Here is a 20,036-nt window from a genome sequence, read left to right as displayed (position 1 = left end):
TTTTTAATTTTTAATTTATTTTATTTTTGGTTTTTGGGTCATGTCCATCAGCGCTCAGGGGTTACTTCAGGCTCTTTGCTCAGAAATCGCTCCTGGCAGGCTCCAGGGAGCATATGGGATGCCGGGACTCAAACCACCATCCTTCTGCATGCAAACACCCTACCTCTATGCTATCTCTCCAGGCCCTACAATAAATAACTTTAATAATATTCTTTTTTTGTTTTGTTTTGTTTTTGGGCCACACCCGGCTGTCTGCTCAGAAATAGCTCCTGGCAGGCATGGGGGACCATATGGGATGCGGGGATTCGAACCAACCACCTTAGGTCCTGAATCGGCTGCTTGCAAGGCAAATGCCGCCATGCTATCTCTCTGGCCCACTTTAATAATATTCTAAGCTGGCATATTTTGGAGTCTTGGAATACCAGAATCCCATGAGTATCTGTTTGCATTCCTATGGCTATGATGCTGCCACTGTGCAAAGCTGATATATAAGAATTTGAAATAGGGCCTGGAGAGATAGCACAGCGGCGTTTGCCTTACAAGCAGCTGATACAGGACCTAAGGTGGTTGGTTCGAATCCCAGTGTCCCATATGGTTCCCCGTGCCTGCCAGGAGCTATTTCTGAGCAGACAGCCAGGAGTAACCCCTGAGCACCGCTGGGTGTGGCCCAAAAAAAATATTGAAATATACTTGATTTAATGTCATGAACTCTTGAATCCCATGATCTTCTAAAACTTGTTATTACCGTTTTTAGGCCACACCTGATGGTGTTCAGGGTTTATGGGCTTATTTCTGGCTCAGAGATCACTCTTTTGTTTATTTTATTTTTTAAAAGAATAAGTTCTGGGCTTCAGTGTGCAGCATGAATATACTTAATAATATTGTTTTATATAGGTGAAAATTGCTGAGGCATTTTTTAAAAATAATACCTTTATTTAGACACCATGATTACAAACATGTCAGGGATCACACTTGACAGGGTTCTGGTGACCTTATAGAGTGAATTACCTTATGGAGTAGTGACTTTGGAGTGCTGGAGATTGATTGCTGCAAGTAAGGCAAGTGCCTTACCTTTTGTATTATTGTTCTGAACCCTACCTATAATTTATTCTTACATTTTGTTTTCACCCAGTATAATTCAGGCCTGTATTACCAAATAAGCCTTATTTTTTATTTATTTATTTATTTATTTATTTGGTTTTTGGTTTTTGGGTCACACCCGGCGCCGCTCGGGCTACTCCTGGCTCTATGCTCAGAAATCGCTCCCAGCAGGCTCCGGGGACCATATGGGATGCCGGGATTCAAACCACAGTCCTGCATACAAGGCAAACACTTTGCCTCCATGCTATCTCTCCGGCCCCAAGCCTTACTTTTAAGTTTAATTTATTTATTTTGGGGATTTGGGCCACATTCAGAGTGCTTAAGGGTGACTTTTTTTTTAATTATTTTTTTTGGTTTTTGGGTCACACTTAACTGTTTTCAAGGACTTAACCCTGACTATGCTCAGAAGGCTTTGAGTGAGCCTCTCTGGTCCTGGAGGTTAAATCACAGTAGGTGCCTGCAAAGCAAGTACCTAATCTGTGTACTACCTCTCTGGCTCTGGCTGACATATTTTATAAATATGTATAAAATATTTATATGTATTTTGTACAGACCCGGGTTTGATTTCTGGCATCCCACATAGTCCCCCGAACCTGGCAACGATTTCTGAGCGCAGAGCCAGGAGTAACCCCTGAGCACCACCGAGTGTGGCCCCAAAAAAAAAGAAGAAAAGAAATTTGAGATTGAGGTACTTAGTATTTTACATCATGTATGCTAAGCATTAGCAAATTAAAAAATGTTTTAGTGTTTATTTTGAAATCTTGGATGAAGTATAAGAACAGTTGCTGTATATATAATTATAATTTTTCTGGCATAGTTTTTTTTAACAATGAAGATTACCTTTAAAAATTAACTCTTTTGTCGTAATTTTAATTCCTTTTTAGTCGAGGACGTTGTTGTGACTTTGCAACTTGTAGGTGACAAAGAGCCAACAGAAATTATAGGAGACTTATCAATTTGTCTTGATGGAATGCAACTAGAGTCTGAAGTTGTTACCAATGGTGAAACTGCTTGTTCAGAAAGTAAGTAATCACATTTTATAAAGGTTATTCTTTAGTGATTCTTCCTTTTTTTTTTTTTTTTTTTTTGGTTTTTGGGTCACACCCGGCAGTCCTTAGGGGTTACTCCTAGCTCTGCACTCAGAAATTGCCCCTGGCAGGCAGGGGGGACCATATGAGATGCCAGGATTCGAACCACCATCCTTCTGGATGCAAGGCAAACGCCCTACCTCCGTGCTATCTCTTGGACCCCTATGATTCTCCTTACATTAACCACTATATATGGTATATGTAATTATTGATATATTTCTTTTTTTTCTTTTTCTTTTTTTTTTTTTTTTTTTTGGTTTTTGGGCCACACCTGCTGTCTGCTCAGAAATAGCTCCTGGCAGGCATGGGGGACCATATGGGACACCGGGATTCGAACCAACCACATTAGGTCCTGGATCAGCTGCTTGCAAGGCAAATGCCGCTGTGCTATTTCTCCAGGCCCTGATATATTTCTTAACATTAAATTTTTTTTAAGTTGAATCACAGTGAGATACTGTATTGCAGCGCTCATCCCTTTACCAGTGTACATTTCCTTCCATCCCAGTTTTCTTTCTGTTCCCACTCCCCCCCAATGCCTACCTTGATGGCAGACATCACCCCCCAATTTTCCCCCTTTTAATCATCATGGTTTGCAATACTTTTAAGGGTATCATGCATAACACTTTTGCCTTTCAACATTCACTTCTTATCAGAATGGTCATTCATTTCCAGCTGTCCTTTTCATAGTGGTCCCTTCTCAGTCTCAATAGCACCCTCTTCCCCTCGTCTTTGTGGCAAGCTTTCTACATGAATTTGTCCTCTTGGCCCTGCTCACCCTTATCTCTTATCTTGAGTGTTATTATCATAGTGTCTTTTTTTTTCAATTCCACAAATGTGTGTGATCATTCTATGTCTGCCCCTCTCTTTCTGACTCATTTTAGGCAGCATGGTATTCTTAGTGTCCAAAAATGTATAAGCATATTTCATGACTTCATTTTTCCTAATGCTTGCATTACACTTCATTGAGTATAGGTACCCTGGTTTCTTGATCCTCTCATCTGTTCTTGACCTCTTAGGCTGTTTCTTAATTGTGGCTATTGTGAATAGTACTACATTGAACATAGGAGATGTCTTTTCTACATTGTGTTTTCGGGCCCCTGAGGTATATTCCCAGGAGCAGTATTGCTAGGTCAAATGGAAGCTCAATTTTCTTGTCTCCTATTTATTTACCCTATCTATATTGTTTTTTCCTTCATCTTTTCTTGGAGCTCACTAGAGTATGTCTTCACTTGTTACTTAGGCTTTACTCTGCTGCTTAGGCCTTACAGTAAAGTTTTCATTTCACTTACTAAATCCTTGAGTTCTGCTATTTTTTGGTTTTTGGGTCACATCCGGAAGTGCTCAGGGGGTTACTCCTGGCTCCACTCTCAGAATCACTTCTGGCAGGCTTGGGGACCATATGGGATGCTGGGATTCGAACTAATGACCTTCTGCATGAAAGGCAAATGCCTTACCTCCATGCTATCTCTCCGGCCCTGGGTTCTATTTTTCCTGATTTATTTTTTCTCATTTCTTCTCTCTTGTATTTTATTAGCAATCCATTCCATTCTTTCTTTGAGTTCATTAAACATTTATCATTTTCTTTTTGATATTCTTTTTTTTTTCTTTTTTATATTCTTATCAGAAATAAAGTGCCTGGTTATTGTTGTGTTTTCACAGCTATCATCTTGGTTCACTAAGCCTGGTAAGGTTCTGCATTGCTCTTTGTAACTTTTGCAGTCTGGAGGTATTTTTTGTGTGTTTTGTGGATAGGTGACTAGACTTAGGAGTCAATGTATGCTTTCTGTGAGAGGAATAAGTGATATATCCTGATGTGGAGTGAAATGTCAGTTTCTTAGTGCACCTTCTTCACTGGGTTCTGAGATGTTTTGAATTCCCATATCCAGGGGTAGGGTGAAACTGGGGCCTGCTGGGTGGTAGGCAGGCTTCACAGTGGTCCTGACCTTTTTGTTTTGTTTTGGGCTACATTCAGCAGCTCTCAGGAGTTACTCCTGGCTCTGCACTCAGAAATGACTCCTGGGAGGCCAAGAGACTGACTGTAGGAATGCTGGAGATCTAATGTTGAGTCAACTGTGTACAAGGCAAACACCCTCCCCACTGTTCTCTTGCTCCAGCCCCTGGTCCTAGCACAGAATACTGCGTTGGTGAAATGAAACTTGATATTGTACCCTTTTAGGCTTGCCTGAAAAAAAGTAAGGTGCTTAGAATGTTGGTTGTGGGAGAGGCAAAGTACCAGGATCCTATTACCGTACAAACCGAGTTTTTTGGGCACAAAATGTGTGCCAAATAACCCGAACTTGGCTTCTACTTGGGTCCTTGATTATTTGATTTGGTGTGCGTGCGCCAAATCAAATGCACGTAGTCTCCAGTGTCTTCTGCTGTCTGCTGGAGGAGGCAATGCTTCCGCTCAGTCCACAAGTAACGGCTGAGCTGAAGAGGTAGGCAGATGGACTGAACTGGATGCCACTGAACTATTTAACCCACAATATTCAGTGTCACATTTAATTAAGTGAAAAACCCATTAAGGCAGTAAAGTCGTGTAAATAAATGTTTGTAAATCCTGAATCCTTATAATCAAGGGTTTTGGAGTATAAGAATTCAGGATTTTTAACCATTTATTTACAATGTTTTACTGTCTTAAAATGGTTTATTAAAGTTGTCATTGAATACTATGAGTTAATGTGGTATGTTAATGGTATACAGTATATCAAACAATCATGTAAATGTAATCATGTACTTATTTACTTACTTACTGATTTCTCAATTATTGTAATTGTTTTGAGTATGTTTTTGTGTTTTTTTTTTGGTTTTTGGGCCACACCCGGTAACGCTCAGGGGTTACTCCTGGCTATGTGCTCAGAAGTTGCTCCTGGCTTGGGGGACCATATGGGACGCCGGGGGATCGAACTGTGGTCCGTCCAAGGCTATCGCAGGCAAGGCAGGCACCTTACCTCTTGCGCCACCGCCCAACCCCATGTTTTTATTTTTGAAATTTACCAGTGGCTGCTACATTTTCCACCTCAGCTTATATTCGAGTCACCAAGTTTTCCCAGTTTTTTAGGGTAAAATTAGGGTAGGTCGGCTTATACTCGAGTAGATACAGTATTTGTATTGGAGAGACGGCACAGTGCATTACTCTGGGGATTTTTCTAGCACTGTGCCCCGGGGGCCATGCATATAGTGAATCGATGAACCCTAAGCCTCTCACATGGAAACCGTGTGCTCAGCTTATTATGCTCTTACACAAAATTTGAACTTTATATATGACTGGTACTCTCTTTTGAGGTGGGTTGAAGGGGCTTTCATGCAGTATTAAAGGATTCTAGAGAATACTCCGTGGGTGGAAGGTTCAATGCTAGGGTTCAATTGTTTAGTCATGACTCAGGTCCTGAGTGCTGGTGGCTACCAGGGTCATTCTAGCACTATTTAGTTATATTCTAGGCCATACCCCCATGGTGCTGTCTGCAGTAGGTAGGAAGGTGGTGCTAGAAATTGTATTTGGTTCCTTGCCTTTGCAAGGTAAGTGTCCTGACTCCCTGGACCAGGAATATTGCTTCTGTGTCAGATTTTGAAAACAGGTTTTAAATTTTTTTTCTCCTATTGAAAGCATAAGATTAGATCTCGGGCCAGCGAGGTGGCACTTGAGGTAAGGTATCTGCCTTGCAAGCACTAGCCAAGGAAAGATCCTGACCGCGGCTCTATCCCCCGGCATCCCATATGGTCCCCCCCAAGCCAGGGGCAATTTCTGAGCGCTTAGCCAGGAGTAACCCCTGAGTATCAAATGGGTGTGGTCCAAAAAAAAAAGATTAGATCTCAGTAATCTATGCCATAGATTTTTATGACTCTATATGGAAGTGAAGAAATGATCCTTAAGGGGCCAGAAAGATTGCACAGTATAGGATGCTTGCTTTGCATGCAGCTGACCTAGGTTTAATTCCTGATGCCAAATATTTACCCCCACTTCAGGAGTAATTCCTGAACACAGAGTCAGAAGTAAACACTGAACCAGGTGTGGCCCAAAATTCGAAAAACAAAGGTGGGGCTGTAGAGATGGTATAGAAGCTAAATCATTTTGCCTTGTAGGCAGCTGACTCAGGATTGATAACTTGCACCACATATGGTCTCCTGGTCACTGTCAGGAATAATCTCTGAGCACAGAGTCAGTAGTAAGGTATGGAGAACTGTTGGACACAACCCCTGCTACAAACCTCACCCCCAGCTTCAATCCCCTTCACTCATACACCTCTATAAAAATAATCTTTGTCCAGTGATGGCTAACCTTTTTGAGCCCGAGTGCCCAAACTGCCACACAATGCCCGGTCATCCCAATGGCCAGTCCAGCACTGCTGCCAGGTGAGCTGCAAAGCAGACACTGGCAAACTCGCCTCCTGCCGTGCCGCAAATCTTAATTGCGGACCCCTTCCCATGTGCCAGCTGCAAGGCCTTCTCGTGCCACCGCTGGCACGTGTGCCATAGGTTTGCCATTGAGCATAGACTGTTAATGTATCAATTTTGAGAAATAATAGCTAATTTTCACTCATACTTGTTTAGCGTTATTACATGAACTAGGCAGTGTACTTGGGTTTCTTAATCCTGCTCTGTGAAGTAAGTGGGTTCCCCCTCTGTTTTATGTATAAGGTAAAAGGCATAATAGATATCTGAAATTTACATAATGAAGTTGTAACACAGACCCGGGTAGTCTGGCTTCGTAGTTCTCATGATTTTTAAATAAGGGGCCAGAGAGATAGCACAGTGGTCGGGCGTTTGCCTTGCACACAGCTGATCCAGTACAGACGGTGGTTCGAATCTCAGCATCCCATATGGTCCCCCATACCTGCCAAGAGCAATTTCTGAGCACAGAGCCAGGAGTAACCCCTTAGCGCCACCAGGTGTGACCAAAAAAAATACACACACACACACACACACACACACACACACACACACACACACACAGAGCAATAAAACTTATATAATTATCGAAAATATTCAGAAATAGCAATTTTTAGATTTAAGTGAATTTTTCTAAATGAATTTCTTAAATTTTGAGAAAATTTTTTTGGATTTTTAAAAATGACTTTATTTAAACTTTTTACAAGGTTGTTCAAAATACAGTTTTTTTCTCATTATTACAAAAAGTTTTTCATGATTGAAAAATAAAATGTACCTTTACTAGTATACATTTCCTGCTACCAATGACCCCAGTTTCCCTCTTGTCCTCCTATGCTCTCCCTTGCCTGTCTTTCTGACAGACATTTTTCTCCTCTCTTCTGCTCTCTTCCTCTCTTCTCCCCTTTCCTTTTTATTACTGAATTGATTTTCTTTTTTTTTCTTAACCTTATTGATTGATTGATTTCTGGGTCACACCCAGCAGTGTTTAGGCGTTACTCCTGGCTCTGCACTCAGAAATTGCCCCTGGCCAGCTTAGGGACATATGGAATGCACCCAGGTCAGCCTCTTGCAAGGTAAATGCCCCACAGCTAGCCCCTGAATTGATTTTCTTTGTACAGACATATCACATTTTATCTATTCACTTTTGCTTTTGTTTATGTTTTTGGACCACACCTGGTGGTGCTCAGCAATTACTCCTTTGCACCCAGGAATCGCTCCTGGCAGGGTTTGGGGGACCATATGGGATGCTGGCAATTAAAACCAGGTCAGTTGTGTGCAGGGCAAATGCTTTCACTCTTGTACCATTGTTTCGACTCTTTACCTATACCATTTTGTTCAAAAATAGACCAGATGAGACACTTACTTTGATAGTATGATGTAGAATAATGACAATTCGGCAATAGTTTAGAATAAAATATATTTATTTGGGCCGGAGAGATAGCACAGCGGTGTTTGCCTTGCAAGCAGCCGATCCAGGACCAAAGGTGGTTGGTTCGAATCCCGGTGTCCCATATGGTCCCCCGTGCCTGCCAGGAGCTATTTCTGAACAGACAGCCAGGAGTAACCCCTGAGCAACGCTGGGTGTGGCCCAAAAACCAAAAAATATATATATAAATATATATACATATACATATGTATATTTTTATTTTATTTATTTTATTTTATTTTAGGGGCCTACAAAATAGTCTTTAGGGAACCCAAGGAATATTCCTGCAATACTTGGCCCACCTTTGTGGGTCTGTTGATGTAGTGCTTAGGCTCAGTAATTATTGCTGTTCACAAGCTCAGGCGGTTATTCTGGACTAGGGATTGAACCTGGAGCTTTTGATATGCTAGACATGTGTTCCAGAACTTTGTGCTATCTCTCTGACCCAACTCAATGTTTATTAATTTACTGTTTAAAGTCATGGTTTAGGAGCTATCATTCTTTTTGTTGTTATTGTTTTGTTTTGGGGTCACACCCGGCAGTGCTCCTGGCTCTACGCTCAGAAATCGCTCCTGACAGGCTTGGGGGACCATATGGGATGCTGGGGATTGAACCTGGATCAGCCATGTGCAAGGCAAACACCCTACTCACTGCGCTATTGCTTTGGCCCCCATATGTACCAGATCAGGATGGCGAACACGAGGCCAGCCAAAATGAATGCGGCTCTTTGCCTCTTATCATTATTTTGTATATTGTTCTGCTGCTTCTGAGGAGGGATCTCTGAGGAGAGATCTCCGAGTGTGGAGTCCTGTCTCCCATCCCTCGGAAACAACTGCACTGGCCAGCGAGTGGGGGGTAGGGGGGGAACCCGTGTGTCATATGTTGTGTCACATCTTGCCGTTAGTTCTTAGTGTGGAGGACGCAGCACACCCTCACCATCACTGCAGGATTTTGACCCTCACTCAAAATGGCAAAATGCAATATGTGTTTAATATATTATTGTTAAAATTACATGCTTTTGTGTGAGTGTCTGTTTTGGCAGGTCACTGCGCCGTGTGGCTCTCTGACTCTCACAGTTTAAAATTTTGGCTCTTTGTGTCTAACTTGTTCGCCACCCCTGTACCAGATTGTTAAGCTTGATTTTTTTTTTTTTTAATTAAAAATTTTTTTTTCTGTGGGTTGTTTCCAAGTGGTATTCAAGGAGCTCTGGGACTACACCTGGTGATTCTTTTTGTTTTTGTTTTTTGGTCCACACCTGGCAGCATTCAAGAGTCACTCTTGTTCTGTGCTCAGAACTTACTCCTGGCAGGCTCAGGAGACAATATGGGATGCCAGGAATCAAACATGGGCCTGCTGTGTGCAAGGCAAAAAACCTCCCCACACCTGGTGGCTCAATGCTTGGGCACAGTACATGGGTTGATTGGGCCATGTAATGCTGAGGACCTCCAGGGATACAGCTAGCAATGCTATTGAACTGGGCATGGGTGTGTAACTTGATTGTACCCAACTACTGTAGTCTGTGTCTGGCCCCTAAATATGTGATCTTTGTGGCAGTTTGGGGGATGAAGATTTATCCACAACCTACACTTTTCTGGGGCATTTCCTGGGTCTGTGCTTAGCACCATAATGGTGCTTGGGTATCATACAAAGTACTGACTGGCTATCTATCTCTTCATCCATTCATCCATCCATCCACCTACCAACAGGCTACGAATCACATCCGGGTTAGCCATGTGTAAGGCAACTGCCCTTCCCGCTGTGCTGTTGCTCCACCTCTTTTTTTTTTTTTTTCTCTTTTTTTTTTTTTTAAGTAAAAAATAAGTTTTATTTGAGGAAGGGGGAGAGAGAAATGCATTCTAAAGAGAACATAGGCTTCTCTAAATGTGGAGAGAGAGCCCAGGACACATCCATCACTAAAGTATGCAAGTATGAAAGTACACAACTTAAGGGGAAGATGTTGGCGATATGCGCTCTGGTAACGCATGTCCACAGCAGTGACACTTGGGCCCAGGGAGCACATGTGTACTACTCTAACACTTCTACAGTAAAATGGCCCTTATGAATCTTTTTTTTTTTTTTCCTTTTGTGGTTTTTGGGTCACACCCAGAGGTGCTCAGGGGTTACTCCTGGCTCCATGCTCAGAAATTGCTCCTGGCAGGCACGGGGGACCATATGGGATGCCTGGATTCGAGCCGATGACCTTCTGCATGAAAGGCAAATGCCTTACCTCCATGCTATCTCTCCGGCCCTGGCCCTTATTGAATCTTAGGAATATTTACCATTAATAAAATTTGAAGATTGTGTGAACATATGGCATATTTGAAGGTGCTTTAATATCTGTACCTTCCCCCTTTTCTTGAAGCCATTTTTTAGATTTTTGCAAGAGGTGTTAGTGGATTTTCTGTTTTTGTAATTAATTTTACTCATCATCCTGTTGGTAAATAGCACCCTCTTGGTGAGGTATTTGGAATTCAAAGGAGGCTAAGAAGCTACTAGACCTGAATTGTAATTATGAAAAACATTTCATAAATGATGAAAATGGTTTGAAAAATATACCTCACTAACATCTCAGTAAGTATTTACATAAATAAAAATTTGGTGAAACTCATTTTAATCATATAAGCATTGTATTTTTTTTATTAATGTCATGTTAGAATTGAAGCTATATGTTCTTTTCTTGATTCAATTAAGAGATTTATTACACAGCATATTTAGGGAAAAAGTAAATACATTTTTGAAACTCATTTTTACTAGATTTTATTGATATTAAAGGTGCTCCACAGAATGATGATGGTTCCAGATCCAAAGATGAAGCCAGGTAAGAGCTCACTCAGTGCTTAATGCAAGTATACAGAAGGATATAGGAAAATTTAACTTTAATTTTAGTCAAAATTAAATTTAGCACTGTTCCTCCCTCTTCCCTCTCTCTACCAGCTCTCCATTTGTTTCTTCCTTTCTTCCCCTCTATACTCTACCCTTTCTCCTCTCCTTCTCCCTTGCTCTCCCTGTTTCTCACTTTCCTCTTTCTCTCCCCTCTTTCTTCCTTCCTCTCTTTGTCTCTCCTCCCTCCCTCTCTGCCTTTCCCACTTTCTTTCTCTCTCCACCCTTCTCTTTCCACTCTTACCATGTCTTTCTCTTTTCCCTCTTCCTCTTTCTTCTCCCTTTCTCTAGTCCCCTCTTCCCCTCTTTCCCTCTCCCTCTAACTCTCAAAAAGAGAAAGAAAAGGAGGTAAGGGCATTTGCCTTGCATGCAGAAGGATGGTGTTTTGAATCCAGGCATCCCATATGGTCCCTTGTGCCTGCCAGGGGCGATTTCTGAGCATAGAGCCAGGAGTAACCCCTGAGCACTGCCGGATGTGACACAAAAACAAAACAAACAAAAAAAACATAAAAGTTAGTCTATGGATCTGGAGCTGGAGTATACAACTTGGATTGTGCATGACTGACCCGGCCCAGGTTTGATCCCTGGCATGCCATATCATCCTTCTACTCTACCAGAACTGATCTCTGAGCATAGAACCAGGAGAAAGCCCTGAGCATTATGGGTATAGCTTCTAAAAAATGAAAGAAAAAAATAACACTAGACTATAATCTTTTGGTATATGTGAAAGTCATGACAATGGCGTGCATTTTCCTTCATTAGAATGGGCAGAAATTTGTATCAGCTGTTTTTTGGGGGACGCTCAGGGACTACTCCTGGCTATGCACTCAGAAATCATTCCTGGCTCGGGGACCATATGAGACCATATTCGGTCCATCCTGGGTCAGCCGCATGCAAGGCAAACGCCCTACCACTGTGCCACTGCTCCAGCCCTCTTGTATATTTCTTATGACCTTTTTTTCTTCGTTCTCTAGAGTTGTCTATCCTGTCCATAAATATTTGAGCATTTGTATAAGTCAGATGTTTATGTATGATGAAGTAAAAACTGAAAGTACAAAGGAAAAATGTCATAGGAGGTCTTAATTAGTAACTAAATGCTTTTGAAAGATAATGATGGTGGTGAGTTAACACTGATATCCTATATAGTGTATAGATTTCCATACAGATTTGCAGAGTTTTAGATTTTTAGTTCATTGTCTTTAAAATGTAATTTCTCATTAAGGAAGGTCTTATAGCCCCCTCTTGCCCCCAGGATATTTTAAGGGAACCACAGATGATAATCGCATAACTTGGGAGAGTGTCATGGCATAAGACTAGGAGGCTTACTGGTTGGACAGGGGATTATAGGAAAGAAAACTGGAATGAAATTATGGTTGGAAAAAGGTTGAGAAAAAGTGGTTTAAAAAAATTGAAAAAAATCCCAGTGCTATTTCAGTGTGACCTGTTTCTTAAACTTAAGAGTGTTTAGAGTCACCTAGAGGGCTTATTCAGAGAATTTTTGAATTTTTCCTAAGACATCTGAATTTTTATTCTAGTACCAATTATTAGATCTTAAAGCCCAAGATTTGTCTTTCTCAGTACTTTCTAGGTGATGGTTTCATACTGTTAGAACAGGGTCTATAATGGGTCAACAGAGGTATTTGTGAAGTTATAGTATACAATGGGAAAATCTTTTCATTTAGGTAGCACGGTAATATCTTTTTTTTTTTAATTTTTGGCAGGGGAGGAGGGTGGAGTTTGAGCCATACCCAGCAGTCCTCAGGAATTATTCCTGGCTCTGAACCTAGGAATTACTCCTGATGAACTTAGAAAACCATATGGGATGCTAGGGATCAAAAATGGGTGGACCACATGCAAAGGAAATGCCAACCCACTATTCTATTACTTTGGCTTATTTATTGTTTTCTTTTTCTTTGAAGGGGAGGTGTTTGGGACCATATTTAGTAGTACTAGAATTTATACCTAACTCTGTGCTTATAGATCACTTCTGGCAAAACTTAGAGTACTTGCCAGTGACTAAACCTGAATATGCTGCATTCCAAAGCAAGCATCTTACCTGCTGTACTGTTTCTCTAGTCTTGGGCAAAATTCTTTTTTTTTTTTTAAGATACTCACAAATGTCAATACTGTGTGGAAGAAAATTAAATCTGATTACTCAAGCCAGGAAAATTTTTAATTGATTTCCTTTTTAAAAAAAAAAACTGTATTTATTTTTTGGGGCCACATTCAAGCAGTGCTCAGGTGTTACTCCTGGCTCTGCTCTTAGAAATCACCCCTGGCAGGCTGGGGCCAGACCATATGGGATGCTGGAAATCGAACCAGCTCCCTCCCAGTTGGCCACATGCAAGGCAAATGCTTTACCACTGTGCTCTCTCCCTGGTTCTTAAATTGATTTCTTAAAAAAAAAAAAAAAAAAAAAAAAACTAAGACCTTTAGAAGACTTTCAGTTCTGATATACAAACAGAGCTCTATTTTGGGGAATGGGAAGAAGAGTTGGTAGATGGAATATAGCATAGTACATAGGTGTGGGGGTCTTAGGGACTTTGCTGGTAGTGAGGTGAGACAATAGTATATTCAAGACAGTAAATGTCAACACCATTTAAATACGTTATTTTAACTATGATACATTTTTAAACGTATTTTACAAGTATCATCAGCTTATTAATAAATAGTTATAAAGATACATAAAAATTCTGTATATTTAAAACTATAAAATTAAAAGCAAATAACATTTATACTTAAAGGATAAATATGAGAAATGAAAGTTTATCAGAAGCTATAGCTAGTAATAAGAAAAAAATCATAATAGAAGAGAAAGTATACAAAAAACTTGGACCTTATGGAAGAAGAAACTCAGATGACATATTATTAGAACAAGGGTTAAGATGCTTACCTTTCATATGGCTTTCCCCAGTTTGATCCCTTGCCCCTCAAAAGCACCACTGAAAGTGATCCCTGAGCTCACAGCCAGGAGCAAGGAAAAGGAGATAGGAACACTATTTAAATAGTTTAGGGGGTTGAGCATTTCAAATCTTACAGTTGGAAAAGCAGATCGATTATTATTTTCAAATATCTTCTATGGACTGGGGAAACACAGTTCAGTGTGTAGAATATACTTGGATTAAGTCCCTGGTACCATATGACATATGAGAACTGATATATGTAATCTGAAAACAAAACAAAGATTTCTTTTTAGAAATTGGCAGTCGAGATATGGTTTATAGAACTGGAGCATGTATTTTGCATGCTGGGGCATGTATTTTGCAACTGGAGCCCTGGGTTTGATCCCCAGAGCTTGTAGAAAATTCTGAACTTCTGAACTTGGGGGCATTGCTATGTATGGTCCAAGCACCAAAAGAAAAAAAATTAGCAACTATTTATACTTGGCCCAGTTATTCTAGTCTGTCAATCAGTCTGAAGCAGATAGAAAGGACTTCCAGAACTCAATCACACTAGGCTTTTTTTTTAACCCCCAGGTATTGGGTGGCTCCAAAGTAGTACTTATGGACAAGGGACCACTCCTGGCTGTTAGTTAAGTGTAGAGCCTGGTAATATGACACTCTTTGGGCTTAGTGGTGGTAGGGGCCACCAAGAACTACACCTGGCAGTACTTAGGGGACAACCAGGCACTGCTAAGAATTGAAACTTAGTCCCAGTATATGCAAAGCATGCTACCCCTGGCCCCCATACTCTGTGTGTGTGCACAGACACTTAAATTCAAAAGACTTGTGTCTATGTGTGTTTAAATTCAAAAGGATTTTTTTCCTCCTTCAAACCCCCCCCCCCCATCTTCTCCTAATTGTTCCCCAGAGTGAACAGTGGATCAGATGACCCTGAAGATGCAGGATCTGGTGGTGATAGAAGGGTCAGTGAGAATAATTCTCCATCACTTTCAAATGGCAATTTTAAGCCTTCTAGGCCTCCAAGACCTTCACGACCACCTCCTCCTACCCCACGTAGACCAGGTATGTAGTACAACCATATACTAAGGAAATAACTGTAAGCCTGAATACAGATGCATCTAGACCCTTTCAAAATGTTGGTTTCTGGGGGCCAGAGCAATAGCATAGCAGGTAGGCATTTGCCTTGCACATGTCCAACCTGAGTTCAATCCCTATCATCCTTTATGATTCTCTGAGCCTGCCAGGAATAATTCCTGAGTGTGGAACTATAAGTAACCCCTGAACGCTGCTGGGTGTGATCCAGAAACCAAAAAAGCACACATAAAAATTGGTTTATGATCTGCAGGGTTTTATGTGCAAAACAATGTTAAGGATATGAAAAAATGGCTAAGAAACTATGATACCAGGGGCCGGAGAGATAGCATGGAGGTAAGGCGTTTGCCTTTCATGCAGGAGGTCATCAGTGCGAATCCCGGTGGCCCATATGGTCCCCCATGCCTACCAGGAGCAATTTCTGAGCCTGGAGCCAGGAATAACCCCTGAGCACTGCTGGGTGTGACCCAAAAACCACCAAAAAAAAAAAATGGTACCAATGCTTTCCCATTCTAAAAGATTTTCTGATGGAGCTAAAGAGATAGTACAGTGGGTAATATACTTCATAGGAAGTTAGCCCAGGTTCAATTTCTAGCATAATAATAATTTTTCTGGAGGCCAGAGCAATAGTGTAGTGGGTAGGACTCGTGCCTGACATGGTCAACTTGGGTCTGATCCTCAGTACCCCCCCCCCCCAAATATGGTCTCCCGAGCCCATCAGGAGTGATTCCTTCATGCTGAGCTAGGAGTAAATCCTGAGTACTTCTAGGTGTGGCCCCAAAGCAAACAAAAATGTTTAAGTGCAACTAATTAATGGTGTCTATTATTTCTTAAATAATTTTCATCTCTGTATCTACATCTTAAAATTTATATTTGTATTCTTTTATCTGCTTTTCAAAGCTAAAATTCTGTCCTGAATTCAGATTTCTGAGAAGAGGTACCCCACCCCCTTGTTTTCCTCAAATCTTTTTTTTTTTTTTTTTTTTGGTTTTTGGGTCACACCCGGCAGTGCTCAGGGGTTATTCCTGGCTCCAGGCTCAGAAATTGCCCCTGGCAGGCACAGGGGACCATATGGGATGCCGGGATTCGAACCGATGACCTCCTGCATGAAAGGCAAACGCCTTACCTCCATGCTATCTCTCCGGCCCCTTCCTCAAATCTTTTATAGCTTCTGTCAATGGTTCACCATCTGCCACTTCAGAAAGTGATGGATCTAGTACTGGATCTCTGCCACCAACAAACACAACTTCAAATACATCTGAAGGAGCAACATCTGGATTAATAATTCCTCTTACTATATCTGGAGGCTCAGGCCCTAGGCCACTTAATACTGTTACTCAAGCTCCTCTCCCACCTGGGTAAGTTAACTATCTCTTGTTATTGTCATCATAGTCCTTGCTGCTGCTACTGTATACCAGGATTTTACATTTGGCTGAGTGCTTGCATATACTTTGTTGTGATGTGTGGAGTGTCAGAATTGTGCTGGAGATTACTGTTGGTGATGTAGGGTGGTACTGGGGATCATATGTAGCAGCCTTGTGCATACCAAGGATAAGTTCTCTACCACTGAGCCATATCCTTAGGCCCAAAACACTTTTTTTTTTAAGACTTCTGCTTATGTTTAATAATGAAAACAGTATTGAACTTGTTTGTTTGTTTGTTTGTTTTTTGGGGTTGTTTTTTTTGGGGGTTTTTTTTTTTTTTTTTTTTGGTTTTTTTTTTTTTTTTTTTGGTTTTTAGGTCACACCCAGCAGTGCTCAGGTGTTATTCCTGGCTCTATGCTCAGAAATCACCCCTGGCAGGCACAGGGGACCAACCATATGGGATGCCGGGATTTGAACCACTGTCCTCCTGCATGAAAGGCAAACACCTTACCTCCATGCTATCTCTCCAGCCCTGTGAACTTGTTTTTTATAAAAACTGCCGTCAGGGGGCCGGAGCAATAACATAGCAGTAGGGCATTTGCCTTGCATGGGACCAGTCCAGGACGGACCTTGGTTCAATCCCTAGTGTCCCATATGGTCCTTGAGCGATTTCTGAGTGCATAGCCAGGAATAACCCCTGAGCCTCACTGGGTGTGCCCCCCCCCCAAAAAAAAAACTGCCTTCAGGGGCTGGCATGATAGCACAGCTGAAAGGGTGTTTGCCTTGCATACTGCTGACCCAGGTTCGATCTCCAGCATCCCATATGGTCCCCCGAGCCTGCCAGGAAGAATTTCTGAGCACAGAGCCAGAAGTAACCCTTGAGAGCCACCAGGTATGGTCCCAAAACAAAAGCAAAATAAAGCCAACAAAATTGTCTCTAAAGATGAACTGATAGTACCACGGTTAAGTCACTGCCTTGTATGAGAATGACCCTGGTTTGATCTAAAAAAATACATATAGTCTTCCGAGCACCACCAGGAGTGATTCCTTAGCACAGAACCAGGGTGCTCAGACCCCTTAGCACAGTAAGCCCTGAGTGCCACTGGGCATGGGTCAAAAACCAACACACACACACCCCAAAAAAAAAAGGCCACTATCTTCATACTATTTTAACTAATTTATTTGTGGGATCAAGAATAAAACTGAACAAAACTTTGTCTCTTTTTGGGGGCGGGCCATAACTGGTGGTGCTCAGTGTTACATCTGGTTCTGTTCAGGAATTACTGTCATCAGGGTTTGGGAGACTCTATGAACTGTTGGGGGTGAGCTGAGCCAATGCTTGCAAGGCAAGCAAGTACTATCTATCTCTCTGGCTCCATTACAGACATACTTTTTAACTTCAATTCTATAATATGGTCATGTAAGAAAAAAAGAAAGAGGATTAAAAACACAGGCTATTCAGAGAACTATCATAACTAAACATTTTTGGGGGGCCCATACCCATTTGATGCTCAGGGGTTACTCCTAGCTAAGTGCTCAGAAATTGCCCCTGGCTTTGGGGGACCATATGGGATGCCGGGGGATCGAACCGTGGTCTTTCCTTGGCTAGCGCTTGCAAGGCAGACACCTTACCTCTAGCGCCACCTCACCAGCCCCCCCCCTTTTTTTTTTTGGTTTTTTGGGCCATACCCGTTTGATGCTTAGGGGTTACTCCTGGCTAAGTGCTCAGAAATCGTCCCTGGCTTGGGGGGACCATATGGGACTCTGGGGGATCGAACCGCAGTCCTTCCTTGGCTAGCGCTTGTAAGGCAGACACCTTACCTCTAGCGTCACCTCGCTGGCCCCTATCATAACTAAACTTAAAGATTTTTGTCTTTAAGGTGGGAGCAAAGAGTGGATCAGAGTGGACGAGTTTACTATGTTGATCATATTGAAAAAAGAACCACGTGGGATAGACCAGAACCTCTACCTCCTGGGTAAGTATCTGAATTATAGAAGCTGTAGAGAAGTGTTTCTCAGCCTTTTCCTGGCTATGGTTCCTTTCTGATCTTTGTTTTCTTCCTTAGGACCTTACCCCTAACCTACCCTTGCTTTGTGCCATTGTCCGTCTTTTAAATCATTTTTACTTTAGGACCTCTTGCATTATCCTTGGGTTACATGGGGTAGGGGTGTGGTTGTATGGTTCCTGATTGAGAAACACTGATGTAGATCATGGGAATTCTTGCCTACATTCCTACATTTCCATTTGTCAGTCTTTTTTTTTTGTTGTTGTTGTTGTTTGTTTTTGTTTTTGTTTTTCTGGCCATACCTGTTTTTTTTTTTTTTTTTTTTTTTTTGGTTTTTGGGCCACACCCTGTGACGCTCAGGGGTTACTCCTGGCTATGCGCTCAGAAGTTGCTCCTGGCTTCTTGGGGGACCATATGGGACGCCGGGGGATCGAACCTCGGTCCATCCTAGGCTAGCGCAGGCAAGGCAGGCACCTTACCTCCAGCGCCACCGCCCGGCCCCTGGCCATACCTGTTTGATGCTCAGGGTTTACTCCTGGCTAAGGGCTCAGAAATTGCCCCTGGCTTGGGGGGACCATGTGGGACTCTGGGGGATCGAACCGCGGTCCTTCCTTGGCTAGCGCTTGCAAGGCAACCACCTTACCTCTAGCACCACCTCACCGGCCCCCTTTTTTTTTCTGTATTTTCTTTGTTCTGTGGTATGTGCAAACTAGAATGCAGACAGAATTGATTGGGCATGATGAATGATTTAGGGGTTAAGGGGTGTACACCTGATAGTGCCTAGGGATCAAGGTTGCCGGGGATCAAATCCAAGGCTTCTGACTACAAAGCATGCACTTTGAGCCATTTTCTTGCCCTTGATGACAATGCATGGTTTTTATCTCCATTTATTTCTGATTTGTGGATTTCATAGGTCTTACTACTTCTAGGCTTCCCTTTATGAACTTTATCTAACTTAAATGATAAGGTTAGTTTCTTGAAGAGTAGTTATTTAATTGAAGTGCCATTTAATTCATATTTGTGTCACAAGTATTTGTCTAATTGGATTTGTTTTGTTCTAACTTAGCTGGGAACGACGGGTTGATAGCATGGGGCGTATTTATTATGTTGATCATTTCACAAGAACAACAACTTGGCAGAGGCCAACATTGGAATCTGTTCGTAACTATGAACAGTGGCAGCTCCAACGGAGTCAACTTCAAGGAGCAATGCAACAGTTTAACCAGCGGTTTATTTATGGGGTGAGTTGCCTGTTTCCTTATAAAACAAATGAGCTTATTTAATTTTTTACCTTTACCTGTATATGAAATAGTAGAAGTTATAACTAAGATAACAACTTAGTTTTTGCAGTTAATATTGATGGATCTTGACTTGAATTTTCCATATATTATTTGTTCTTTTTTTTTTTTTTTTTTTTTTTTTTTTGGTTTTTAGGTCACACCCGGCAATGCTCAGGGGTTATTCCTGGCTCTATGCTCAGAAATCGCCCCTGGCAGGCTCGGGGGATCATATGGGATGCCGGGATTCGAACCAGAGACCTTCCACATGCAAGGCAAAATGCCTTACCGCTGTGCTATCTCTCCAGCTCCATATTATCTGTTCTTTTTGAAGTTTCCTAAAGTTAAACTTTCTTTCTTTTGCTAATGCAAAAAAAAAAAAAAATGAGGGTAACTTAAAATTACTGTGTTTTTTTATTTTCAAAGTCAAACCTTTTTAAGTATAAAAGTAAAATCGGGCTAGAGAGATAGCATGGAGGTAGGGCATTTTTTGTCTTGCATGTAGAAGGA

The 20,036-nt window shown here is 41.7% G+C and overlaps 1 protein-coding gene across 5 annotated transcripts in view; it reads left to right on the top strand.

The window, feature by feature from the left end:
• Positions 1 to 20,036, top strand: part of ITCH (itchy E3 ubiquitin protein ligase) — a 115,059-nt gene that overhangs the window by 50,935 nt on the left and 44,088 nt on the right. For 3 of the 5 annotated variants that reach the window (XM_049779154.1, XM_049779156.1, XM_049779153.1), the window contains exons 6-11: positions 1,986 to 2,123; positions 10,759 to 10,822; positions 14,695 to 14,849; positions 16,048 to 16,237; positions 18,124 to 18,219; positions 19,316 to 19,490. In XM_049779154.1, coding sequence (XP_049635111.1) covers positions 1,986 to 2,123; positions 10,759 to 10,822; positions 14,695 to 14,849; positions 16,048 to 16,237; positions 18,124 to 18,219; positions 19,316 to 19,490 — 818 coding nt within the window. The remainder of the gene's footprint in view (positions 1 to 1,985; positions 2,124 to 10,758; positions 10,823 to 14,694; positions 14,850 to 16,047; positions 16,238 to 18,123; positions 18,220 to 19,315; positions 19,491 to 20,036) is intronic. The other 2 variants (XM_049779155.1, XM_049779157.1) reach the window with 2 other exon arrangements.

The sequence above is a fragment of the Suncus etruscus genome, chromosome 9 (genome assembly GCF_024139225.1).
Source record: "Suncus etruscus isolate mSunEtr1 chromosome 9, mSunEtr1.pri.cur, whole genome shotgun sequence".
NCBI classification, from domain to species: Eukaryota; Metazoa; Chordata; class Mammalia; order Eulipotyphla; family Soricidae; genus Suncus; species Suncus etruscus.
The sequence above is the reverse complement of the archived record's forward strand: the minus strand, read 5'-3'. Positions and strand labels throughout refer to the sequence as shown.